The 27,655-nt window shown below is 49.4% G+C and overlaps 1 protein-coding gene across 1 annotated transcript; it reads left to right on the forward strand.

The window, feature by feature from the left end:
• The first annotated feature begins 4,292 nt into the window (after positions 1 to 4,292).
• Positions 4,293 to 23,943, forward strand: H6pd (hexose-6-phosphate dehydrogenase/glucose 1-dehydrogenase). Its single transcript, XM_045149074.1, has 5 exons — positions 4,293 to 4,385; positions 4,435 to 4,578; positions 4,680 to 4,861; positions 19,477 to 20,113; positions 23,796 to 23,943. Exons 1-5 carry the CDS (start codon positions 4,293 to 4,295, stop codon positions 23,919 to 23,921), a joined length of 1,182 nt encoding a protein of 393 aa, XP_045005009.1. The 3' UTR covers positions 23,922 to 23,943.
• Positions 23,944 to 27,655: the final 3,712 nt, after the last annotated feature.

The following is a 27,655-nucleotide window of genomic DNA, read 5'->3' on the forward strand; positions in this document are numbered from 1 at the left end:
GTGGAAGAGGTGGAAAAAAGAATCTAAGAGCCAGAGGAAGGGTAGGAGGGCTTACAATGCACTCTTCCAGACACAAAGTGGCCTGGATATCCATGACCTCGCAATGCCTGGTACTACCTGAACAGGACCCTCATAATAGGAGGAAAAGATGATGACATCAAAATAAAAGACTAATGTGGGGAGGGATATGATGGAGAGTGGATTTGTGAAGGGGAAAGTGGGGGAAGGAATTATCATCGTTTATTGTTTATAATTATGGAAGTTGTCAATAAAAATAAATTTAAAAAAAAGAAAAAAGAAAATGGCTTGTCCATCTAGGGGCTCAGCCCTGACCCCTTGAAGCCCAGTGGAAGCAGAGTTTGTGACCCTCTTTTATGGAGATAATAGAAAGCAATATCATTATTACCTTATGGGGCCAGCCTTACAACATAAAAAACATTTCAGAAATTTCTCATATCTGGGGATGAAAATGCCCATGTGTAGCTGAAAACCTACGACACCTGTTCCCTCTCTTCCCTCCCCCTGTCGAGAAGCAGGGAACCAGCAAGCAGAGCTGACTTAAGGCGTGGTGCCTGAAAATAGAAACTGCAATGTGATTTTATTTCTAACTCCACAGACATCTCCGTGAGTCATTCATCTCCCTGGGTTTCACTTTCCATATCTGCAAAGTGAGCTGGGTTAACCCTGACTTCTGCCTAACCCACTATGTAAGAACTAGGGAGGAAAAGTGCCCTCAAGTCAGCTTCATAAAACGAATCCCTAGGGTCTTCCTTATCCAGCATCAGACAAACCAGACACAGTAGGGTCATTGGACTCTCTGACCCCAAGGAACACCTCTCTTCTGGTTTCCTCCATGGAGTTTTGGGCACACCTGGCCCCTTGCAACATAGCCTGGGGCGGAGTCACAGCAGTTAATGCAGAAATGAGAAGCTGCAGGCACAGGTGCTGCAACCCGTCCCAAGGTCCATGGGGACAAGGCTCTGGGGCTTGTTTGGGGAGGTGACTCTCTCACACATTATGGCTTATTTAGCACAACTGCATTGTTTCCATGAAGGAAAGAAAGCAAGGTAATTTTCTGGATCAAACTGGAAGGAACGGAGGCAGGTTGTGACTGAGATGAAGATGAGCAAGAGATGGGGAAAATGAAGCATTTCTTGGTGGTGTGAGACCTCAGTAAAACAGGAGTGTCACCCAGGTACGTTTCCTTCCTAGTTCTGTCCCCACGATTGCCCTGGAGTGGACTAGAGAGCATTAGCAAGCTGGTCATAGCTTAGTTGGTTTGGGGTTATATTAACTGATACTTTTGATTTTTTGAGGCAGGTCACATTCTAGCCCAGGCTAACCTGGAACTCACTCTGTAGCCCCAGGCTTGCCTTGAACTCACAGCAATCCTCTGCCTCAGTCTCTGGAGTGCTGGGACTAACGGTGTGTGCCACCATGCCCAGCTGCCCATTGAATCTTTTAAAATATCTCTGAGCTGGGTGCGGTGGCTCACACTTTTTTTTTTTTTTTTTTTTTTTTTGAGGTAGGGTCTCACACTAGTCCAGGCTGACCTGGAACTCACTATGTAGTCTCAAGGTAGCCTCGAACTCATGGCGATCCACCCACCTCTGCCTCCAAGTGCTGGGATTAAATGTGTGCACCACCACACCCAGCTTCTGACTCACACTTTTTAAGAAAAAAAATTACTTATTTGTTTATCTGCAAGAAGAGAGAGAGAATGGGCACACCAGGGCCTTCTGCACTGCAAACCAACTCCAGATGAATGCACCGCTTTGTAGTCTGGTTTTACGGGTACTAGAGAATTGAAACCAGGCTGTCAGGCTTTGGAAACAAGTGCCTTTAACCTCTTAGCCATCTTTCCAGGCTGTGACTCACACTTTTAATCCCAGCATTCAGGGAAGGCTGAGGTAGGAGGATTGCTGTGAGTTTGAGGCTACCGAGTGAGTTCTAAGTCAATCTGAGCTAGAGTGAGACCCTGCCTTAGGTAAAACAAAACAAACCACACACACACACACACACACACACACACACACACACACAAGAATACAATGGGGGGGATTGTGCATTGGATAAAGTGTTTACCACACAAGCATAAATACCTGAGTCCATATTTCCAGAGTTTATGTAAAAGGAGGACACCCTGGGTAAAGAAGATGGTGCCTCAAATTGGTGGAAGGTGAGGGTTGCTACCTGACATTTCTCCTTTGACCCTGCCTGAACCATGGTACAGGTGCTCCTGCACTCATATACATGAATACACACATCGCCACCCCCAAAAGATACTTTCAAGGTAACAGAAGGTCACATTGTGAAGGCCACATACAGCTCTGGGAAGTGTTCGTTAACTCATTTCAACCTCTGGGCTCTTGTCCACTCCTATATGTATAATCCCTGCCCCCCACTTTTCAAACATGTTTCTCACAGGGCTACTGAATGTGTATGTGGGGAGCTCTAGGCCAAGAGTCCTGGCATCAGTAGAGTGTCCAGTTTAGCTGACCCCGGTCTTTGGACCCTCCTGCTCGCTTCCAGCTGTGGAGGATGCCTGACACCTTCTCCCATGTGCCACCCAGACTCCACTCAGTCCTTCCTGAGGCTCAGCAGTCCTCTGAAGGTCCACAGATGGCGCCTGGGCTTGGTGACAGTGGGGCCCAGCTCCCCTCAGCTCTCCAGCCTTCCTGGAATCTCCTTGCTCAACATTCGGTGTGGTAATCATGCCTGTTAGCTTCACTTGCTCCTTCTGCTCATGGCCAAACTCCCCCTCCTAGTTCCTGACGCTTCTACTTTTAAAGCAACCATTATGAAATGAAAGACTGCTGCCCGTAGTGGCGCACGCCTTTAATCCCAGCACTCGGGAGGCAGATGATAGGTGGATCGCCATGAGTTCGAGGCCACCCTGAGACTACATAGTAAATTCCAGGTCAGCCTGGGCTAGAAAAACAAAACAAAAACAAAACAAAAAACAAACAAGCAAACAAACAAACCAGGGCTAGAGGAATGGCTTAGAGGTTCAGGCATTTGCCTGCAAAGCCAAAGGACCCAGGTTCGATTCCCCAGAACCCATGTGAGCCAGATGCACAAGGTGGTGCACACATCTGGAGTTTGTTTGCAGTGGCTGGAGGCTCTGGTGTGCTCATTCTCTCTCTCTCCCTCTTTCTCTGTCAAATAAATAAATAAAAATAAAATATAAAAACAAACAAACGAGCCCTTCTGTGTCAACCTAAAAAAAAAAAAAAAAAACCAACCAAACAAACAAAAAGACTGCGAGACTGCGGCTCTATGTTTTATCTCAGGTCACAGCCCTCTCTGCAGGTGGCCCAGTGTTCTGCAGAGGTGATCACAGAGCCTTTGTCCCTGAGGTAGCTGTGAGGTGGCTCTGAAAAAAGTGACCAGAGCTAAGATGCTCCAGGAGTGGAGACAGGCACACATGTCCAGGAAGTGTCCCTGGGCAGCCTGGTTGGCCAGTGTAGTAACAGCCCAAGGTCATTTGGGTTCTGCTGCGACATAGGGCCACAGGGGAAGAAGCAGCAGCTTCCTGATGGCAGAGGCCGTGCTGAGCAGCGACAGCTGTGGAAAAACGAGGGGTAGGCTGTGCAGAGTGGGAGTTACTGCACAGATCATGGATGGGGGGCAGGATGGAGGAGGGGAATTATCACGCACCCTTAGACGCCTTATACCCTCCAGAGAACGCCTTGTCAGTCTCCCCTCTTGCTAAAAGCCACACAGGTATGGATTGTCACTGATCCTTATCATTCACCAGACAAACTGACATATGATTGATGACAGCGTCAGAGATCTGGAGGAGTCTGCAGGAGGGATGGCAAAAATGAGTACACCCACTCCTTTAAAAAAATATTTTATTTATTTTAGGGGAAAAAAGGAAGACAGGAGAGAGAGGGGGGAGGGAGGGAGAGAACGGGCGTGCCAGAGGCTCTAGCTATTGCAGACCAACTCCCCTTGTGCATCTGGCTTATGTGGATACTGGGGAATCGGATCTGGGTCCTTTGGCTTTGCAAGTCAGCGCCTTAACTGCTAAGCCATTTCTCCAGCCCCCACTCTAAAGACTCACTAAGCCTCTGGATATGGAAAGCGGGATGGACCAAGTCACTCATTTTACAGATGGAGAAAATCGAGGCTTGGGGAGGGCAGGTTAACTTGTTCCAGGTTGCAGAGGTACACCCCGGGGTCTCCTCTACTACACAACCCCCACCCTCAGCATCTCTGGGGGTACATGCATAGCAAGGCATCCCTTTGACCGACAGTAAAACTCAAGGAGCAGAAAGGGGCTGCGGATGGCGGGTAGGGCAAGTGTCCAAGTCCAGCAGCTGGACGCTAGGGAGGCACCCCGAGGCCCCGCCTCCTCCTCCGTGGCCGGGACCGGGAGGGTGTGGCCTAGCCTATCTGCCCGCCTCCTCCTCGCGCGCTTCGCCCCAGGCCCCAGTGCGCGCGCGCTTCGCTCCCGGCCCCATTGCGCGCGCCCCTGGCGCCGGGGTGAGCGTGGCTCCGGGCCGCGGTGGCCTGAGGCCTGCCCGGCTGGGCCCCGTCTCCTCCCAGCCTGACCCTCCCGCCGCACCTCCGGTTGGGGGGCGGGCGGGCGAGCGAGCGCGCGGCGGCCGTCCCGGGGTTGAACTTGGCCTTGCGCCCTCCTCCCCCGCTGCGCGCCCGGGGCGTCCTCCAAGCGCCGAGGCGCGGTCCCGCGTGACACGCGCACCTGCCGGGGCGGCGGCCCTGCGGAAGAGGAGGCGTGGGCCGGGGTCGCAGATCCGCACCGGGAAGCCCCCGGGAGCGACTCCCCGCCTGCCGCGCCCGTCCGCCCCGGCCACTTCCCGGAGGAGCGGCGGGCTCTGCGGAGCCGGATGAAGTAAGCTGCCACCCCCCCCCCACCCCGCTTGCTCTCGGCTGCGTTATTTATAACCCGCCTGGGGGTCAGCCAGTGGACCGGGAGGCTGGCCGCGATGGTGGCTGGGATCCCCCCCTGCACCCTGCACCGTGCTCGCGGAGCCCTCCTGCAGAATAAAGGAATCGTCACCCCACCCCAGCCCTGCCGAGCCTGGGGCACGGTGCAGTTAGGTGGCAGGCCGGTAGGAGGCGGTCAGGACCCTTCCGGGCCAGTCTAGGGGGGGGGTCCCACGCACCCTTTTATCCTAGGCTTCCCGGAACGTGTCCACTCGTGGGAGCCGGTGTTTTCCCGCTGCTTAAACCTTGGCATTGCTTTCGCTTCAGCGTTTCCGACACATCGATCCAGTGAATTGTTTTTTCCCCAGAGGTAAACCTCACTGGGCCTATGAAAATCAGTTCATCCAACCTTGAATGCTTAGCCAGCAATGAGAACTTCTGGAAACTTCCGAAGGGCTGAGATTGTGGAAGTCTCACCATACTCCGTCCCTCACCCTATGGCCCAAGATTACGGAGAAATAACTACATACTGTGCCGCGATGCATGGCTGATAGTCTTTAAGTTCATGAAACAAATCTTTGGCAACACCCTCGTTTGGCACGCACAAAGCTCATAATTAGTTTTGGCTCTAAGCATTTTTTTGAAATACATGACTCCTCAACAAAACGCCGCATTAGGTAAAGGTACCAAATTTGTTCTTATCCAAAGACTGTTGTTGATCGTTTGAGGGGTGGGGGGGGGGGGCGTTTAAAAGGGAAACCAAAGATGGGCATGGTAGCAGCCAGTCATGATTGGGAGATTGAGAGTTTGAGGCCAGCTAAGGCGACATAGGGAGACCCTATCTCAAAATTTAAAAAAAGAATTCAAAAATGAAACTATAAAAGAGAAACAAATATGTGAGAAAATGAAGGGAAAGGCGCCTTTAGTCACCTGTAGCCGGGTCTTCCCAGTGACCTAGCAGGGGTAGTCCAATGTTGCTGTCTTAACTTAAGTCACGTGGTCTCACACCCCCACGTCCTTCCCGCCCTGGTTTGGTTTGTTCCAGCCACACTTTAAAATGAGATTGGTTATCCCATTTTATAGCCAGTGGGTGGTGGGGGGGGGAGGGTATGTGAGAAAGACTAGGGCAGTTAAGCCAAGGACTTCGAGAGAAAGCTACAGTTTTACAGTTTTATTCTTTTAATTTTTTTCTGTCTTCATTGTTGGCTTTGGGCTCTGCCACTGAGCTAACCCCCTCCCCGACCTTCTTTTATTCTGATAGGGATCATTCAGGGCCTTACACATGCTAGGCAATCACTTGAACACTGAGCTACATCCCTAACCTATTTTTTTTTTTTTTTCGAGGTAGGGTCTCTCTCTAGCCCAGGCTGACCTGGGATTCACTATGGAGTCTCAGGGTGGCCTGGAACTCACAGCCATCCTCCTACCTCTGCCTCCCAGGTTCTAGGATTGAAGGCGTGTGCCTGGCCTATTTTCATTTTTTTTCTTTTCACAATTTTTATTAACATTTTCCATGATTATAAAAAATATCTCATGGTAATACCCTCCCTCCCCCCCCCCACTTTTCCCTTTGAAATTCCATTCTCCATCATAATCCCCTCCCCATCTCAATCAGTCTCTCTTTTATTTTGATGTCATGATCTTTTCCTTCTCTTAGGATGGTCTTGTGTAGGTAGTGTCAGGCACGGTGAGGTCATGGATATCCAGGCCATTTTGTGTTTGGAGGAGCATGTTGTAAGGAGTCCTACGCTTCCTTTGGCTCTTACATTCTTTTTTTCCTTTTCACAATTTTTATTAACATTTTCCATGATTATAAAAAATATCCCATGGTAATACCCTCCCTTCCCCCCCCACTTTCCCCTTTGAAATTCCATTCTCCATCATATTACCTCCCCATCTCAATCATTGTCTATTTTCATTTTTAAAATAATTTTTAAGAATATTAGCAAGGGCCTGGCGTGATGATGCACTTCTTTACTCCCAGCACTCTGTAGGCAGAGGTAGGAGGATCACTGTAAATTCGAGGCCACCCTGAGACTCCATAGTGAACTCCAGGTCAGCCTGGACTACAGTGAAACCCTACCCTAGAAAACAACAACAAACAAACAACAAACCCTGCAAGCAGAGAGAGAAAGAGCGCATTAGTGCTCAAGGGCTTCTTGCCACTGCAGCTAAACTTCAGATGCATGTGCTACTTTATGCACCTACTTCACGTAGGTACCAGGGAATTGAACCCTGGCTGGCAGGCTTTGCACAAGCAGGCACCTTTAACTGCAGAGTCATTTCCCTAGCCCTGCCTTGATTTTTTTCCCCCCATCGGTAGTCTCATTCTAATCCTCCCACCTCTGCCTCCCAAGTGCTGGGATTAAAGGCATGCACCACCATGCCCAGCTATTGATTTTTTTAAAGGATTTTATTTTATATATTTATTAGAAAGAGAGGGATAAAAAGAAAAAAAAGGAAGAAAATAGAAAGAGGTAGATAGGGAGAATGGGTACACCATTGCAGATGAACTCCAGACACATGCACCACCTTGTGTATCTGGCTTCTGGATTACGTGGGTACTGGGGAATTGAACTTGGGTCCTTAGGCTTTACAGGCAACAGCCTTAACTACTAAGCCATCTGTCCGGCACCTGTTTTGATTTTTTGAGACAGAGTCTTGTTCATGCTGGCCTCAAATTCACAATCCTTCTGCCCTAGCCTCTTGAGTGCTGGGATTAGAGTAACATATCACCACACCCAGCCGTCATACCCTTTATTCTTTTGACTAGAATAGATGGGAACTTCCTCAAGGGCAGAAGTGGGTCATCACCTCATTGTAGTTCTTTACTTTTCCATCACTAGTATGGCTGGAGGGTCCAGCTGAGCTGTCACTATCCATTTCTTGCAGTTTTTCCACATGGAGATGGTGAGTTGGCTTTCACAGACATTGGGGGAAGCTGGTGAGAGGTGCCCTCATCCACGATGCCGATGTTCAGTGATAGAAGCTAACATTTCTTGAGTGCCGACAGTTTGCCAAGCATTGCGCTAAGTGCCTTATGTGGATTATCTCCATGCGTGCTTATAATTGACTTGCTTTCCTGTCCCGTGGTTGAGGTTGAAAGAGGTTAAAAAACTTGTCTGAGGTCACTTAGCTGCTGAGAAAGACTTGAAACCCAGGTTCTCTACTTAACCAGTTTCTAGACACTGGTCCCCAGGGCCTTCCAGATTGCACTAGATTGTCACCTCCTTGTCAGAAGGAGAGCATGTGAATCCCTGTTAGGCAGAAATGGACACGAGGCTGGTTAGCAGGGGCTGGGGAGCAGTCATTAGTGTTGAGGATCGCTCCACTGCTAGGAGTGGCGTTCAGTCGACTGGCTAGCTTAGATGAAATAAACCATGGTGGGGCCTGTCTTGTGGAAGAAACCAGAAGTGGTGCTTACACCAAACCAGCATTAGCAGTTTTATCATCTGGAGATATAAGCACACATTAAAAATATTTATTTAAGCCAGGTGTGGTGGCACATCCTTTTAATCCCAGCACTCGGGAGGCAGAGGTAGGAGGATTGCCATGAGTTCGAGGCCACCCTGAGACTACATAGTAAATTCCAGGGCAGCCTGGCCTACAGTGAGACCCTACCTCGAAAAACCAAATATGGGGCTGGAGAGATAGCTTAGCGGTTAAGCGCTTGCCTGTGAAGCCTAAGGACCCCGGTTCGAGGCTCAACTCCCCAGGACCCACATTAGCCAGATGCACAAGGGGGCGCGTGCGTCTGGAGTTCGCTTGCAGTGGCTGGAGGCCCTGGCGTGCCCATTCTCTTTCTCTCTGTCTGTCTGCCTCTTTCTCTGTCTCTGTTGCTCTCAAATACATAAATAAACAACAAAAAAATTAAAAAAAAGTAAAACCAAATATGTGTGTACATATATATATATTTGTATGCGTGTGTGTATGAATGGGCATGCCAGGGTCCCTTATTGCTGCGAATGAATGCTAGAGGCACGCACCACTTTGCATCTGCCTTTACATGGGTGCTGGGGAGTTGAACCCAGCCCAGTAGGCTTTGCAAGCAAGCACCTTTAACACCTGATCCATCTCTCCAGCCCATAAGGTGAGCTTTTTACCTCTCTGTGCCTTAGTTTTTCTCTTTGCTCACTGCTATACAGGGGTTCAGTAATACTATCCCACATGGTTGTGGAAGAATGAAAGGGTCGGATGCATGTCAAGCTCTTAGCCTGGTGTTTGGCATATGGCAAAATATACTATAAATAACACTTAGTATTAATAGTATTGTTGCAAGTAGAAAGCAGCTGCCGGCGGGCGCTGTGTCAGGAGGCTTGAAGGCACCATCCCAGCGTGAGTGCTCCCTGCCATCCTTCAACCCCAGGTCCTTTGTGCACAAGGTGACAGTGGTCCTGTGCAAATGGGATTTATTTACTCATTCAGCAACTGTTTGTAGAGAACTTTCTGTGTGCCAGGCCCTGTTTTCGATACTAGAGATACAGCAGTGAACAAAGCATGTTTTCCTATCATTGGACTTGCCTTTTTTTTAAAAAACCAAATTATATATATAGTTTGTTTATTTATTTATTTATTTATTTATTTATTTATTTGAGAGCGACAGACACAGAGAGAAAGACAGATAGAGGGAGAGAGAGAGAATGGGCGCACCAGGGCTTCCAGCCTCTGCAAACGAACTCCAGATGCATGCGCCCCCTTGTGCATCTGGCTAACGTGGGACCTGGGGAACCGAGCCTCGAACCGGGGTCCTTAGGCTTCACAGGCAAGCGCTTAACCGCTAAGCCATCTCTCCAGCCCAGGACTTGCCTTTTTTGGGAAAGGAGTGGCAGGCAGTAAGTTAACTAAATGTAGTTATCGTACAGTGTCTTAGAAAGTGGTATAGACTACACAAGGCCTGGGATGTAGTTCAGTTGGAAGAGTGCTTGCCTAGAATGCACAAAACCCTGGGTTCAATCCCCAGCCCTTACTTAAACCAAGGTGGCGGCACACACCTGTAATCCTAGCACTTAAGAGGTAGAGGCCAGAGAATCAAAAGTTCAAGTTCATCCTTGGCTGTATAGGAAGTTTGAGGTCAGCCTAGGATGCATAAGAATATGGGGGAGAGAGAGAGGAAAAAAATGAATATATAGAGAGAAATAGAGGGAGAGAGGTGGAGGTGGCAGGTTTAGAATCTTATGTTGTGACCTAAGAAAACCTGACTCAATGGTACTTCAAAAGCAGAAGTGAGGGAGTGGACCATGTGGGCACCTTTGGAGAAAAGTGGGTCAGACAGAAAAAAGAACAAACCCTGAGGCAGGAAAATGGACAGCGGTAGCCAGAAGAATGGAAAACTAGTAGACAAGGTCAAAAAAGCAACAGGTGGGAGGCCAGACCATGTAGACCTTTCAGCCCAAGAGCAGAAGTGCGATGCAATCCCACCGACACCTGCAGTGGTCCTCCGGGCCGCTGAGCTGAGGCTCAGAGCAGGATGTGGGAGGCAGGTAGGAGACTCCTACAGTTACCCACAGAGGCTGTGAGAGAGTGGACACAGGTGGTGAGATGTAGCTGTATTCCAAATCATTTTGAGTAATAATGTGGAAGATAAAGTCTATGGGCTTTTCCAACAGATCAGTCCACTCCAAAGTGATCAGAACACCTGCAGGTTCAGAGCTGCCGTTTACTGAGATGTGGAAACCTCATGTGAAGAGGGTTTGGAGGCATGGTGGTGTTTGCCTACAATCCCGTCCCTCGGAAGGATGAGGCAGGAGGATTTCTAGGGCTAGTCTGAAATACACCATGAGTCTCAGAAATGAAACAAAGCAAAACAATTGCTGGATGTGGCGGTGCACGCCTTTAATCCCAGCACTAGAGAGGTTGTGGTAGGAGGATTGCTATGAGTTCCAGATTAGCCTAGGCTAGAATGAGATCCTGCTTCAAGAAAAAAAAAAAAAAAAAAAAAGTTAAAAGCACACATACATAAATAAGAGGAAAAAAAAGTTTTTTGTAGGAGGGAAGGCCAATTTGGGGTTAATCAGTTCAATTTTGAACTGTTAAACTTGATAGACATCCAACTAATGCCGTCAGGGTAGCAAGTGATTGCATTACTCCGGAGTTTACGGAGGAAAGTCCAGACTGGGACTACGTAAGCAGCTGTTGCTGGTCAATGTTTAACAGCTAGCTCTGGGAGGGAGGGGGACGAGTGGTGGGTAACCTGATTTCTAGCCTGTGTCAGTATCCGTGGTATTCTCAGATTGGCTAAATTCAAGCATATGGTCATGGGCTAACTTCCCTGTAGTTACAGACGCTATAAATAATGCCAAGAACATCAGTAAGAACAAAAAGCCATCAAATGATTAGAAAGTGGTGAGTTTTGAGTATTACCTTTTGTTCTTAATATAATGTATCTGGTTATCCATGTATATAGTTCCATTTTCATGATGGCCGTGTTTAACAACTGGCTTGGAAAGTTAGTGATCAAATCTTGCATACGGGTATAATGTAGCGTTAGCCTGTCACTGCTTCTTGCCACAGGCAACTGGCACCCTCAGAGGTGATGGAGGGAAGGGCTCTCTGGGAGTGGGGAGGACCTGCTCTGGAAGCTTCTGTCCCCAGTATGGCCTGAGGGGACTGAATGCAAATCAAGGTTGATGGACCACCAGGTTCTCCGTTTGAATATGTGTCTTTTTTTTTTTTTTTTTTTTTGGTTTTCCGAGGTAGGGTCTCACTCTGGTTCAGGCTGACCTGGAATTAACTCTGTAGTCTCAGGGTGGCCTTGAACTCACGGCGATCCTCCTACCTCTGCCTCCCAAGTGCTGGGTGAATCTGTGTTTTTAAGCTTGGCAGAAGCATGTTGAGAAAATACTTGGGTTGACAAAGATCATTTGGAAATTTTATTTACTCGCAAGACAGTGTGTGCGTGTGCGTGTGTGTCGGTAGGGGTACAGCAGGGTCTCTTGCCTGTGCAGTCAGCTCTGCCCGGTTTTGCATGGGTGGCTGAGGAACTGAACCCGGACCAGCAGGTTTTGCAAGCAAGTGACTCTAACTGCTGAGTCATCCCTCCAGCCCCGACAAAAATCATTCTATAGACCTTCCGTTTGAATTCTTGTTTTCCTCCCGCATTCTTTTAAAAAACTCCAGATTCTTGGGCTGTGATTTGAAAAACGCTTCCTTCTTCCTGCTGGGTATGCAGGAGGCATCTGGGACAGCTGGGAAAGGGAAAGGGTGAGGGGCTCTGACCTTCCCTCCCAGCTCTTGCTCGGGCCCTGGGTCTGCTGGGCATGGAGGCTGGGAGCAGCTTCTCCCTGGGTCGAGCAGCATCCGCTCTGCCGCTGGAGCTCTGGGCCCCACCCGGCCCTGCCTGTGCCCAGCGTGGACTGCTGAGGGGGCGCTCCCCGTCATCTGATCCCAAACCCCTGGCTAGCCAAGTCACGCTGTCCCTTTCTGGGATGTTAGCTGGATACTTGCCTAACAGGTGAGTCTCTCCCAGGATGACCTCTCAGAGTTAGGGTGGGGCAGCTGGGGGTATCCCGCATGGGTGCACTGAGCCCACAGTCAGTCCTAACTCGAGAGCAATGCCTATGCACAACCCCAGAGGATGCCACGACTCATGACCACCCTCCTGCCTCCCCTCCCTCCCTAGCTCAGGCTGATCTGGAACTTACTCTGTAGCCACAGGCTGGACTCCAACTCGAAGCTCCTAACTCAGCTTCCCAAGTGCTGGGACTAAAGGCCTGGCTCCTATGCCTGGCTCTGGAACTTTTTTTTTTTTTGAGGTAGGGTCTCACTCTAGCCTAGGCTGACCTTGAATTTACTATGTAGTCCCTGGCTGGCCTTGAACTCACAGTGATCCTCCTATCTCTGGGGATTAAAGGCATGCACCACCATACTCTGCCTGGAATTTAAAAAAAAATGCTTCTTTATTTGAATGTGTGTGTGTGTGTGTGTGTGTGCGTGCATGCACATGCACATGCATGCCAAGGACTTTAGCAACTGCATCTGAATGCCAGACACATGCACCACTTTTTAGGTAATGGGGAATTGATACTGGACTGGTGGCAGGTTTTGCAAGCAAATACCTTTAACCACTTGGCCATCTCCCCAGCCCTCCACATTCTTTTTTAAAATATTTTATTTTTATTTATTTAACAGAGAAAGAGGGAGGGAGGGAGAGAATGGGCGTGATAGGGTCTCCAGCCACTGCAAATGAACTCCAGATGCATGTGCCCCCTAGTGCATCTGGCTAACGTGGGTCCTGGGGAATCGAACTTGGACCCTTTGTCTTTGCAGGCAAACACCTTAACCGCTGAGCCATCCCTCCAGCCCCCTCCACATTCTTTTAAATTTTATATATTTATTTGAGGGCAGGATATCAGGGCCTGTTGCCACTGCAAATGAACCCCAGATACATCAATTACTCTGTGCATCTGGCTTTATGTGGGTACTGGGGAATTGAACCCAGGCTAGCAGATTTTACAAGCAAGTACTTTTAACCTCTGAGCCATCTCCCCAAATGCCACATTCTTAAGTTATAATTTTCAGAGATTTTTTTTTTTTTTTTTTGAGGTAGGGTCTCACTCTAGCTCAGGCTGACCTGGAATTCACTATGTAGTCTCAGGGTGGTTCTCCTACCTCTGCCAAATGCTGGGATTAAAGACATGTACCACCATCCCTGGCTATAACTTCAGAGTTTTGTCTTATGAATGATACTTGGGTGTCAGCTCCCCCGTTATTTCTCTGTGTATTTCCTGGCCCCATGGCCATACTACTATAGTCTATGGCTCCTAGCACTTCCTTAACTGGATAGACACGCAAGATGTCTCTGTAATGGTAGGGTGAATACCTCCCTTCTTTGCAAAGCATGGAGCTAAGGGCGATAATCACACCCGGACACTTTCACTCACTTCCTAAGAGAGGAAGTTCTGGTTAAATGCTTTGTTTAAGGTTATGAGGTTGGTTAGGGCCAAGGCCTGGACAAGTATGACTAGTGCCCAATCTAACACCTGATCCTTCCTCATCTACACCCTTTCAACATGTTCATGTTCAGTAACAGTTCCCCCACCTTTTTCAAGGTAGGGTCTTTCTCTATCTCAGAATGACCTGGAATTCTCTCTGTAGTCTCAGGGTGGCCTTAAACTCATGGCCATCCTCTTACGTGGGTACTAGGGAATCAAACCCGGGCCATCAGGCTTTGCAAGCAAGTACCTTAAACCACTGAGCTGGCTTTTCAGCCTCACGGTGTCCTTTTTGATTTCTTAGAAAAAGAAGTGAGCAGTTGGATCTTAAGTCGCAGTCCTCAGGAGGCTGGGGTAGGAGGATTGCTGGGAGTTTGAGCCCATCCTGGGCTACAGAGTGAGTTTCAGGTCAGTCTGGGCTAGAGTGAGACCCTGCCTCAAAAGGAAGATATGGCTTAGTGGTTAAAGGTGCTTACTCACAATACCTGCCAGCCCAAGTTCGAGTCCCCAGTACCCATGTAAAACAATTCCCCAGTACCACATAAAGCCAGATGCACAAGGTGGCACATACATCTGGAGTTTGCAGTGACAGAAGGCCCCAGCATGCCCATTCTCATTCTCTCACTTTCTCTCTCTCTCTGCTTGAACATAAATAAATAAAAATATTTTTAAAATGAAGAAAGTAGTGGTGCATGCAACTTTGTCTTCCAGGGCTCTTTGCAGGTTGTCCTGTAGCCCAGAGGCAAGGGAACTCCAGTGTCTCTTACAGCAGTGGTCAACTTGAAGCACTGGAGGTGGATGGACCTGCCGAAACAGAACCGCAGTGACTTGGTCAAGGGAGCAGGAGGCCAAGTGTGCACCTTTTTCTCTCTCTTTTTTTTTTTCAAGGTAGGGTTTCACTCTAGCTCAGGCTGATCTGGAATTCATTATGTAGTCTTAGGGTGGCCTCAAACTCACAGCAATCCTCCTACCTCTGCCTCCCGAGTGCTGGGATTAAAGGCATGCACCACCATGCCTGGCTCCACTTTCCTTTCCTTCCCTTCCCTTCCCTTCCCTTCCCTTCCCTTTCCTTTTTTTTTTTTTTTTTTTTTGAAGTAGGGTCTCACTCTAGCCCAGGCTGTCCTGGAATTCACTATGTAGTCTCAGAGTGGCCTCGAACTCCCAGTGATCCAACTACCACTACCTCCCGACTGCTGGGATTTAAAGGCGTGCACCGCTACGCCCTCCTGTGCATGGTCTGATGTTGATGCTGTCTGCTCGATGTTGTGGTGTCTTGATACTCCTAGACCAGATATTGGTTCCTCAAGCTCCTGTGATCTTCTCCACTGGTATCTGTATTTTATTTTACTGGTGTGTGTGTACACGTGTGCTTGTTCATGTGTGTGAGTACAGGTGTGTGTGCTACAATGTGCACGTGGAGGTCAGAGGACAACTTTTGGGTGTTGGTCCTGGACTTTTACTTCATTTGAGGCAGAGTCCTTCATTTTGTTGTTTACTTCTGTATTTACCTGGTTCACTGATCTGTGAACTTCTGGGGAATTCTGTCCCCTCCACCTCCCATCTTCCCACCACAGCTTCTGGAAATTTTTGTTTGTTTGTTTGAGGTAGGGTCTCACACTAGCCCAGGCTGACCTGGAATTCACTCTGTAGTCTTAGGCTGGCCTTGAACTCACAGAGATCCTCCTACCTCTGCCTCCCAAGTGCTGGGATTAAAGGCGTGCGCCACCACACCCAACAGCTTCTGGCTTTTATGTGGGGTCTGAGGGCCTGAGCTCTGGTTCTCAGGCTTAAATGGCAAGTGAGTATTTTATCCACTGAACCATCTTCCCAATCCAGACTCTGCATTTTAACAAGATCCTGAAAAAACTCAAATGCAATAAAGCTTGAGCCAAACTGTTAAGGTTAAACAACATGGTCATAAAAAAAAAAAAAAATAAGTATACACCACTCACAGTGACTTAGGAAAGGAGATATTCCTACATGTTTAGTAATCGCATAGTAAACAACTGTGTTGAAAAACCAATATTGTGTGTAAGGAGTGCTGGGAACATAAGCAGGAGAGAAGAGTGGCTAACCTGAGCTGTGGGGCATGCTGTCAGATGAGAACAGGGTTCAGTGGTGGGCCAGGAGGCAGGGTGGGCCTGGCACCATCCGTCCCCACAGATATGCTGGCCTCAGCTCCCCACCTGCCTGCCCAGGCCGAGCTCCTCCCTGCACCAGCACATTCAAAGCCCTGGCTCTCAGGACCAGATCAGGAGTTTGAAAAGCAGCCTGCCAGCTGGCGCCTCCTCCTTCTCCAGGCTGTTCTCTGGGCTTCGGATTTCTCCTGCCTGTCTTCTGCACTGACCTTGCAGCTTTGCCTTCCCTCTGGGCAGGGGCTGTTGCCAGTTGAGAAAGAAAGGCTCAGAGCCCCAAGGACAGGGTTTGAGAAGCCGAGGGAAAAGTAGTCCATCTGTGTGTTTGGGGATGGCTGAAGTTACACAGGGAGCAGGAGGGAAAGGCTTGGGGTAACTTGCATGGCTAGAAGTGTGAGGTGTCTTGTGGACACTGGCACAAACACTGCGATTGAACCTTTGTCTTGGTTGGCAAAACCAAGGCTGTCTTGGGGTTGGGTCTCCAGAGCTATGAAGAAGATGCAGAGGGCGAGTGGGAAGAAGAGGAGGTCAGAGGCACATTTGGCCAGGAGTGTGGCTCACACCTCTAATCCCAGCACTCAGGAGGCTGAGGCATGAGGACCACCAGGTTTGAAGCCAGCCTGGGCTTCACGGAGATCTTGTCCCAAACAACAAAAATCAAACAAATGGAAAGAAAGGCAGATTAGGTCTCCTTTGCATAGGGATGGTGTTGATAAACTTGTTAGCTGTAAGGGGCCTTTTGTACATCCTGTTGTCTCTCTTTTTAAAAAATATTTTGTTTTTGAGATAGTGTGTTCCTCTAGCCCAGGCTGACCTGGAATTCACTATGTAGTCTCAGGGTGGCCTTGAACTCACGGTGATCTTCCTACCTCTGCCTCCCAAGTGCTGGGACTAAAGGCGTGCACCACCACACCCAGCTAAAAATACTTTTATTGGGCTGGAAAGGTGGCTTAGCGGTTAAGGCATTTGCCTGCAAAGCCAGAGGGCCCAGGTTCTATTCCCCAGGACCAACTTCAGCCATATGCACAAAGGGGAGCACATGTCTGGAGTTTGTTTGCAGTAGCTGGAGGTCCTGGCGCACCTATTCATTCTCTCTCTCTCCCCCTTTCTCTGTCAAATAAATTTAAAAAAATTTATAAAATACTTTTATTTATTTGCCAGGAGGAAAGACAGAGGGTGGAGAGGAGAGAGAATGGGCATGCTAGGGCCTCATGCCACTGCAAATGAACTGCAGATGCATGTGCCACTTTGTGCATCTGAGTTTACATGGGTACTGAGGAATCAAACCCCAGGCCCATCAGGCTTTGCTAGCAAGTGCCTTTAAGTACTGGCCATTCTCTTCCATCCCTACTCCACTGTCTCTTTAAAGCTCTGTTTCCTATCTGTGTAACCATATTAATTCATCTTATCTGGTTAATGATGGGTGCTCAACCAGTCTCTGTAATTACCTCTTCACTCTCCCACTTCTAGAAGGGGCCCTGTTTCTACCATCTACTTCCCATCTCGATGGCTCCTTCCCACCTCACTTCCTTCCACTCTTCTCCCAAAGTCCAACCTCTGTGAAGACCTGAAAGGCTGTGGGGCACAAACACAGCACACTGGACCCTATGACCTGGGCCAGAACAGAGGTCAATACTACATAGTCAGATACTTTTGTGACTGGCCCCAGGCCTCTGGCCTTTCAGACATGCCAGCTGCCTCAAAAGAGCATGCAAACAGGCCAGAATGGCATGTTTGACTGGGGAGGTCAGGAAGGAAACGCGAGGGCGCCTATTCCACAGTGCTTTAGACTTTCTGTAAGCAAAGAGAAACGATGCTGGCACGTGCTGGGGAGATGGATCAGGGGTTAAAGGCGTTGCTTGCAAAACCTGGTGGGAGTCATTCTGTCTCTCTGCTTGCAAATAAAAAGTGGGGGGACTATCATCAAGCCACCCTTTGGTGGCTGTTCAGACTTATGTCTGAATCCAGTGAGATCAGACATGGAAGGACTTGGTTTTATGATTGACACATGAGACCATCACCTGTTTGCTGCTCTTATTTCTGCTCTGTAATATCACAGGCATTGTGCGAAGCCAAAAACCAGTGGGCACTGGTTTTTTAAATATGCTTTATTTATTTATTTAAGAGAGAAAGAGGTAGAGAGAGAGAGAGAATGGGTATGCCTGGGGTCTGTAGCCACTGCAAAGGAACTCCAGATGCATGCTCCCCCTTGTGCATCTGGCTCTCGTGGCTCCTGGAGAATTGGACTGAGGTTCTTTGGCTTTGCAGGCAAAAGCCTTAACCACTGAGCCATCTCTCCAGCCCCGGGCACTGGTGTAAGCGTGAACTCATTTCATGCTGAGAACAACACTATGGTGAGGGGTGAAGAGGTGGCTCCCTGGGTGAAAGCGTTTGCCGAGCCAGCCTGAGGGCCTGAGTTGAATCCCCAGCATTTACGTGAAACGCGGGCCATGGTGGTACTCACCTGTACTCCCAGCACTGGAAGGGCAGAGAAAGGAGCATCCCTGGGGTTCCCTGGCTAGGCATTTTAGCTTAACTGGTGAGAGATGCTGTCCCAAGAAGTGGATGACCTTCCTGGAGGTAACAGCAGAGGTTGTCTTCTGGCTTCCACATGTACAAGCACACATGTGCATACATGCATACACACATGACCCCCCTCAGAAAAACATGGGGAGGTCTCACTATTGCACCCATTTCAGGGGAAACTGTGCCGTTACATAATTGTCATTATTAACTAGCTGAGCTGAGAGTCATTCTCAGGCACTGAGCTATAGTATCTCTTTTGCTTGCTTGTTTGTTTTTTGAGACAAGGTCATGCTATGTAGCCCTGGCTTTGAACTCATGGCAACAACTCTTTCCAAGTTCTAGGATTATATGTGTTTGCTGCTTAAATTTTTTTTTTTTTTTTTTTTGGTAGCATTGGGACTGGAACCTAGTGCCCTTATGTACGCTAGACAAGCACTTTACCACTGAGCTATGTCCTAGCCCCAAAGTCTATTCTTAGTCCCTCTCTTGGAGCCATTACCAGTCATGATTTGGTGTGTGAAGTCCAGTAGACATGGGATCAGGCCAAGCGAGAGAGGTGGGAGACGTGTTTCTCTCACAGTTACAGCCATCTGCTGAGCATGCCTGCTTCCATTCCTAGGTTGCCCAGGCAACCTGTGCTTATGGGTGAGGCTGGCTGGGGTGTGTGGGCCACTCTTCTCCCACCCCGTGGGCCTCCGTGGTGGCTCCTGCCACTTTCCCATGCTCCCAGCAGCATAATGACCCACCTCCAGCACGGTGGCCTGTGATTTTTCCCAGGCACAATTGCATGGCCGGCTCCCTGTGTACTGGTTGCCTGGCTGTCCAGGAGGGAGAGGAACACCATGGGGCTATAACGCTTGCCTCAGAAACATGGGACTATTTCTTGCCAGGCAGGAAGTTTTTGAAACCTTAGACACGTGTTGGCTTCTAGCTCACAAGTCTCCTGAACCACGCCTGATCCTTCCTTGTTCCTTGTCTGCCTTTCTCAGGCACCCAGGCCTTTGGAAGATGTTTTCAGCGGCCTTGTACATGACCCTTCTGGGCTGCTTGCAGGCCCAGGAGCTCCAGGGACACATTTCCATCATCCTCCTGGGAGCGACCGGAGACCTGGCTAAGAAGTACTTGTGGCAGGGACTGTTCCAGCTGTACCTGGATGAGGGGGCAAAGGGCCACAGTTTTAGCTTCCATGGAGCTGCTCTGACAGCCCCCCAGCAGGGCCAAGAGCTCATGGCCAAAGCCCTGGAATCCCTCTCTTGCCCCAAGGACGTGGCACCCAGTAACTGTGCCGAGCTCAAGGGTCAGTTCCTGCGACTGAGCCAGTACCGCCAACTGAAGACAGCTGAGGACTACCAGACTCTGAGCAAGGACATCGAGGCCCAGGTCCAGCACAAAGGACTCCAGGAGACTGGCAGGATCTTCTACTTTTCTGTGCCACCCTTCGCCTATGCGGACATTGCCCGCAACATCAATAGCAGCTGCCGGCCAGGCCCAGGTGCCTGGCTGCGGGTTGTCCTCGAGAAACCCTTTGGCCACGACCAACTCTCAGCCCAGCAGCTGGCTTCAGAACTTGGGAGCTTTTTCCAGGAGGAAGAGATGTACCGGGTAGACCATTACCTGGGCAAACAGGTAAGAGGCAGCTCGGAGCCTTGTAAGAGTTACTATGTGCTACAGACCCATTAGCAGAACCACACCATCAAATGTGGCCTTAGGTCTTAATGAGGGGAGCTCTTCTTACTTTTGGTCTTCCTGCAAGTGAACAGGAGGCACAGGAGCAGAGGAAACCGGTGAGCAGCAGGCAGAGCCGCTCTCTCCTGTGTTTCCCAGGCCTCTGTGTTCCCCAGCCAGGACCTGGGCTCTCATTCTTCCGGGTTGCCTTGCCTCTTCCATAGAGGTAGTCCAGGGACTTTGGTGACTCTATCTGGCTTCCTATTGTAGATGCTGGTGAAATTAGAATAGAATGCCACTTAAAAAAATATTTATTTAAGAGCGAGAAAGAAGCAGTTTTTTTGTTTGTTTGTTTGTTTTTGTTTTTGTTTTTTTTGAGGTAGGGTCTCTAGCTCAGGCTGACCTGGAATTCACTACGCAGTCTCAGGGTGGCCTTGAACTCACAGTGATCTTCCTACCTCTGCCTCCCAAGTTTTGGGATTAAAGGCATGTGCCACCATGCCTGGCAGATTATATATGTATATGGAGAGAGAGAGAGAGAGGGAGAGGGAGAGGGAGAGAGAGAATAGGCATGCCAGGGCCTCAGCCACTGAAATTGCGCTCCAGGCACTTGCACCACCTAGTGGGCATGTATGACCTTGCACTTGCCTCACCTTTATGCATTTGACTTACATGGGATCTGGAGAACATGGGTCCTAGACTTTGCAGGCAAGTGCCTTAACTGCTAAGCCATCTCTCTAGGCCCCCCACCCATTTGCCTTTTTAAAATAAAAACAAGGGCTGGAGAGATGGCTTAGTGGTGAAGTGCTTGCCTGTGAAGCCTAAGGACCCCGGTTTGAGGCACAATTCCCCAGGACCCACATAAGCCAGATGCACAAGGTGGCGCATGCATCTGGAGTTCATTTTGCAGTGGCTGGAGACCTTGGCATGCCCATTCTTTCTCTATCTATCTGCTCTTCTCTCTCTCTGTCTGTTGCTCTCAAATAAATAAATGAAACATACTTAAAATAAAAATAAGAGCTAGAGAGATGGCTGAGCAGTTACAGGCACTTGGTTGCAAAGTCTGACTGCCTGGGTTTGATTACCCAGTACCCATGTAAAGCCCAATTTACAGCGTGGCACATGTATCTGGAGTTCATTTGTAGTGACAGGAGGCCCTGGTGCACTCACATTCATTCTCTCTCTCTGCCTCTTCCTCTCTCCCTCTCAAACAAATAATATTTTTAAAAATCTTGGGGCTGGGTATGTAGCTCAGGGATAGAGGGCTTATCCAGCGTGCACAAAGCCAGGAATCTACTCCAGAGCACCACCAAATGAATGAATAATCATTTTCCTCTTGAATTCTGTCTTGAACCAGAAGGCTGACAAGATCTTAAAACTGAACAGGGGATAGTGGGACACTGACCTCAAGCACTTTAGCCAGGCCCAGAGGCAGGAGCTTGGGGTAACAATGGACACAGCTCAGTGGCCAGTTTACTCTGTACAGGCCTCAGAACCTTGGATGCTCCATGCCCAGCATCCCTAGCAGAGAGTTGCTGCACCTGCCCTCTCTGGTACCAGGCTGCTGGGGTGGGCCATGTATTGGGCAGGTAGTTCTGGGCCAGAGACTTTCTATCCAACCCTGTGCAGTTGCAATAGTAATAGTACCCAATACTGATCCCCAAGCCAGGTGTCCTGGTGAGGGCTTGTTGACTAAAAATGCAAAGAAATACTAACTATCTATGAATTGAAACTTTCCTTATTACATTTTTTGTCATCAAAATAATTCGTTAAAAGTTGGTAGCCTTGGTAAATAGTTTTGTTTTTTTTTTTGAGGTGAGGTCTTGCTCTAGCCCACACTGACCTTGAATTCAGTTGTAGTCTCAGACTGGCCTCAGACTCATAGCAGTCCTCTTACATTTGCCTCCTGAATGCTGAGATTAAAGGTGTGGTCCACACCCAGCTTTTCTTTTATTTATGAGAGAGAGAAAGAGAGAGAGAAAGAGAATGGGCATACCAGGGCCTCTAGCCATTGTAAATGAACTCCAGATGCATGTACAGTCATGTGCATCTGGCTTATGTGGGATCTGGGGAATCAACCTGGGACCTTAGGCTTCACAGGCAGGTGCCATCTCTCCAGCCCTCAATAGGTAATTAAAAATCATTTATTTATTTATTTATTTGAGAGAGAGAAAGAGAGAGAGAATGGGCACGCCAGGGCCTCCGGCCCCTGCAAATGAATTCCAGATGCATGCGCCCCCTTGTGCAACTGGCTTACCTGGGTCCTAAAGAGTTGAACCTGGATCCTTTGGCTTTGCAGGCAAATGCCTTGACCACTAAGCAATCTCTCCAACCCTAATTTTTTAAACAACTTTAAAAAAATATTTCATTTTTATTTATTTGATAGAGAAAGAGAGAGAGAGAGAGAGAGAGGATGGGCATGCCAGGGCCTCCATCCACTACAAATGAACTCTAGACACATGTGCCCCCTTGTGCATCTGGCTAACGTGGGTCCTGGGGAATCAAACTGGGTCCTTTGGCTTTGCAGGCCAATGCCTTAACCACTAAGCCATCTCTCCAGCCCTAAAAAATTTTTTATTTGTTTGCAAGGAGAGAGAGAGAGAGAGAGAATATGGGTGTACCAGGGCTTCTAGCCTCTGCAAATGAACTCCAGATGAATGTGCTTTGTATGTCTGGCTTTATGTGGGTACTGGGGAATTGGACCTGGGTCATTAGGCTTTATAGGCAAGCACCTTGACCGCTGAGGCATCTCTACAGCCCTAGATAGGTAATTTTTTAAAGTTTATTTTTATTTATTTATTTGAGAGAGAGAAAGGGAGAAAGAAAGAGGCAGATAGAGAGAGAATGGGCATGCCAGGGCCTTCAGCCTCTGCAAATGAACTCCAGATGCATGCATCACCTTGTGCATCTGGCTAATGTGGGTCCTGGGGAATCAAAACTGGGTCCTTTGGCTTTGCAGGCAAGTGCCTTAACCACTAAGCCATCCCTCCAGCCCTAAGTAGGTAATTTTTTTTGGAGGGGGGAGCTTTTCAAGGTAGGATCTCACTCTGGCCCAGGCTGACCTGGAATAACTTTGTAGTCTCAAGGTGGCCTTAAACTCATGGCAGTTCTCCTACCTCTGCCTTCTGAGTGCTGGGCTTAAAGGTGTGAGCTACCATGCCCGGCTCAAATAGGTAATTAAAAAAAAGTTATTTCAGAGAGAGAGAGAGACAGACAGACAGAGAGACAGAGAATTGATGTGCCAGGGCCTCAGCCTCTGCGATCCAACTCCAGACACTTGTGCCACCTAGTGGGCATGTGCCACTTTGTGCTTGCCTCACCTTTGTGCTTCTGGCTAATGTGGGATCTGGAGAGTTGAACATGGGTCCTTAGGCTTTGCGGCAAGTGCCTTAACCACTAAGCAAGCTCTCCAGTCCCTTAATAGGTGATTTTAAGTATTGTCTTTCTTGGCTGGAAATTTTATTTAGGTCATTTACAGTTATGGGCACCTTCTCTGGGCTGTGAGATCTCAAGGTTTAGGAACTATTGCCCGGCAAGTGTTCTTTTTTTCTCCCGAAGCATGGAGGGGGGAGGTCTGGAGCCTTGGAGTCAGGGTTCCTTCATCCAGGAGGACCCCGTGATGACCAGTCTTTCTCTGTGACAGGCTGTGGCTCAGATCCTACCCTTCCGAGACCAGAACCGCAAAGCCCTGGATGGCCTGTGGAACAGGCACCACGTGGAGCGCGTGGAGATCATCATGAAGGAGACTGTGGATGCAGAAGGTGCGTGAGAGGCCTGGCGCCCTGTGCCTCCTCGGCCTCCCCTGGCTGGAATCTGGCTGAGCTCCAGGCCCTGCAGTCTAGAGCAGCAGCCAGCACAGCTCAGAGGGAGGATTCCTGCTGGTATGTGGTCTCCCTCCAGGGCCTGGAATGTGCTCTTCTCTATACTGGGCCAACCTGCAGGGTGCCTGGTGGCAAAGCCCAAATTGTCACCGCTACCATTTGACCCAGTGACATGCACTTGGTACGGACACTGGAAACAGCTGGCAAGCAATCAGGGCTGGAAGTTATCTGTGTTTTGGTTTTGAACTCTAATCCTCCTGCCTCTACCTTCTAAGTGCTGGGATTAGAGGCATGCACCACCGCTTCCAGCTACCCTGGAGTTGACGTGAGTGCAGTGGGCAGCATCGTCGTTGTGCGGGGGTTTGCCTGCTCCCACCTGACTGAAAGTGCCAGGAGGGCACCCATCTCAGAAGTTCTGAGTAAATACCAAACGATGGTGGCAGTCTGGGGTGAGAAGAGTGTTAGGTCTGTCTCTGCCTCTAGCTGGGTGACCTTGGTTCATCCCTTTCCCATCTGTGGCATGAGCAGATTCTGCAGGTGATGACAGCTGAAGTCACTTTGAGAGCTAGCATTGTGCAGTGGCGTTACAGTTGTTGAGCGCTGAGTGGATAGTATTGTTCTTACCGAATAATTAATAAGGATAGTGTAAGCTAGTTATTGTTGTGTCCCCCAATAGCCACATGAGGTGAGCACAATGGCTGCCCTCCTCTTACAGAAGAGGTTTGGTCGTGTGCCCAAGGTGCCTGGTTGAAGAGTAGGCGTCTGCTCCCGGGGCAGCGATGTGACACCGACTCCTACACTCAGCTCCGCCACATGGCTCCGCCATCACACTGTGCCCGGTGCCCACTTTCCACAGCTATAGGAAGTGCCTGCACCCCACCACCCCTCCCAACTCACCCCAGCATGTGCTGGGAGAGCTCCAAGATCTTGGTCGTGGGCGTAGGCAGCAGGTCTAGCCCTTTGTCTTCTCTCTGGTCGATGACGCATGAGACACAGCTGTCCCCTCAAAGGGGATAAGAAGTGGTTTATTCTGGAGCCAAATGTGAGTGGCCATGGCCCGGGAGCACGGATTTAGGTTACCCCAATTCCATGTTCCAACGTGTTAACAATTTCATGAAGGTTTTTTAGTTACAGAACGGAAGAGAGTTATAAGTCCAGGCACTTTTCAAACATACTGCCTGACCATCAGGTAGGTGGCTTATAGCAACGCGGGGACATCTCTGATGACATCCTTAGCCCTGGGTTGGTGGAAGCTGGGGGAGCCTGTTAGGACATTCCATAAAGGGCACACCTGATCAAGTGATAGTCATCAGCATGTTAGGTCAGACACAGCGGTGGGCAATAAATGGCAATTAAGGGGTAAAGGTAGCCCAAGGTAATCTGGCTGTGGTCCTGCAGCACCCCGTGGCTCTGGTCACAGGAGGGTCACCAGTCCACACAGCCTTGCTGGAATAGCGCGGCACCTTTCACAGCTTTTCTGGGAACTTTCGTTCACACTCTCCACCTGTCCTTTCTCTTTTCTTTCTTTTTCCCTTGGTTGCTTTTCAACGTTCTCTCCTTTCCTCTTTCCATGTGGGTTTCTCAAAGGATCCACATCAGAGAAGAGGTGCCAGCCTTCAGCAGTGACTTTACACAGGTCTCAGGAAGTCTTCTTGAGCCCTTCTGAGCCTTGTGTGTGTCTGATGTCCTGGCCGCGTGTGTCCTTGCTTCATCTGCAGAGCTGAGCTGCGGGTACCTCTGCCACCCCTGAGTCAGCCAGGGCCAGTGTCTGTAGCGCTTTTTGCTCTCTATCTATACTTGGTCAGTCCCTGATAAGAGTGGGAGACAGGGTCTCCTCTTATTTTGGGAAGCTTCTCCCTGTACCCAATTTGGTACAGTATGTGGCGTTATCAGTGTCTCTATTACCTCTGCATTCTGCCAGTCTCCTCCCCATTTCCTTCTTGTGTTGGCAGGGTCCCTGTGGAGCCAGGGGCTAGGCAGCATACAGACAGGCTTGATTGGTCCACTGAAGGTGCCTTTGGAATTTAGAGAAAGGAAGCCAGAGGACATACACAGCCAGGTCGGCTTGCTGAGGCGATCTTGCGGCAGGTGGAGCTTGGGTCTGAGCAGCTGCCACCTTAGCTGGCCGTCCCCATCACAGAGGGACAGGTCAGGGGCACTGACTGCAAGACTGCTGCCTGAGTGGATTTGACTGCTCCTGAGCTGAGAGATGATGCTGTACCACTCAGCTGGGCTCTGTGCCCTCAGCTCAGGGCAGGAGAGATAGCCAGCACCCAACTTGTCCCCAAGACCTGCACCAGCAAGAGGTCCAATGTCTAACTTTTTTTTCTTTTCTTGTTTTCTTATTTATTTATTTGCAGAGAGGGATAGAAGGGAGACAGAGAGAATGGGCACACCAGGGCCTCTAGCCATTGCAAATGCACTCCAGATGCATGCACCACTGTATGCATCTGGCTTTACATAGGTACTGGGGAATCAAACTCAGGTTGTTAGGCTTTGCAGGCAAATCCCTCAACTGCTGAGCCATCTCCAGCCCTCTTTATTTATTTTAATTTTAATTTAATTTTTTTTTTTTTTTTTTTTTTGCGGTAAAGTCTCACTCTAGCCCAGGCTGATCTGGAATTCCCTATGTAGTCTCAGGGTGGCCTCAAACTCACGGCAATCCTCCTACCTCTGCCTCTCGAGTGCCGGGATTAAAGGCATGCGCCACCACGCCCGGCTATTTATTTATTTATTTTTTGAGCCAGGTTCTTACTATGTAGCCTAGTCTGGCCTCAACCTCACTATATAGCCTGAGCTGGCCTGGAACTTCTAGCAGTCCTCCTGCCTCAGGCTCCCAGGTGCTAGGAGTGCGGTATGAGCCACTGCACCCTTCTTACAATGCCTTTGTTTTGTTTTGTTTTGAGGTAGGGTCTCTAGTTCAGGCTGACCTGAAAGTCACTGTGTAGTCTTAGGGTAGCCTCGAACTCACAGTGATCCTCTGATCTCTGCCTCCTGAGTGCTGGGATTGAAGGTGGGTGGCAGCACGCCCAGTTCTGGTGAGGGGTTTTGTTTGTTTTTTGTTTTTTTGGTGGGGGGCCTGGCGGCAGGGCTGCGGCTGTGCTGGCGCTCAAGTTTTCGTAGTCAGCTAGATCCCCCCGCCAGCTGAAGGCACAAATCTAGAAGCGCCCACATCCCAGCGAAGGGGTGCTGACGTGGACTTCTTTGACAGCACAGTGAGTTCATACTCTTCATTGCGTACCGGGAGGACAGGGCTTATCTGCATGCCGAGCAGATGCCTGCCACGGCTCTGGCGATCCAAGCGTGGTTCACCCCCTCGCCCCAGCAGCCTGCTTTGGACCGTGCGGCCCAGGTTGGAGAGAGGACGGGAGCCATGTGCCGCCCCATGACAGGCCCTGAGCCCATCCTGGGCAGCCTGGGTACCCTCATCCATCATGTAGGTGGAAGTGATAGGCTTAGTGGTAGCTACTGCTACCCAGGTGGATGGGATGTGGCTGCATGGAGGTGGAAAGAAGACTCCTCAAGAACCTGGCATTGCTGTGGCTACTGGGAAAGTGCCCCTGCCGTGTAGGCTCAACTTCCGGGGCAGAATTCTTTTTTTTCTTTTTTTTTTTTTAATTTGCAAGCAGAGAGAGAGAGAGAGAGAGAATGGGAGAGGGAGGGAGAGGGAGACAGTCAGAGA

This window comes from Jaculus jaculus, chromosome 5 (genome assembly GCF_020740685.1).
Source record: "Jaculus jaculus isolate mJacJac1 chromosome 5, mJacJac1.mat.Y.cur, whole genome shotgun sequence".
Taxonomy (NCBI): domain Eukaryota; kingdom Metazoa; phylum Chordata; class Mammalia; order Rodentia; family Dipodidae; genus Jaculus; species Jaculus jaculus.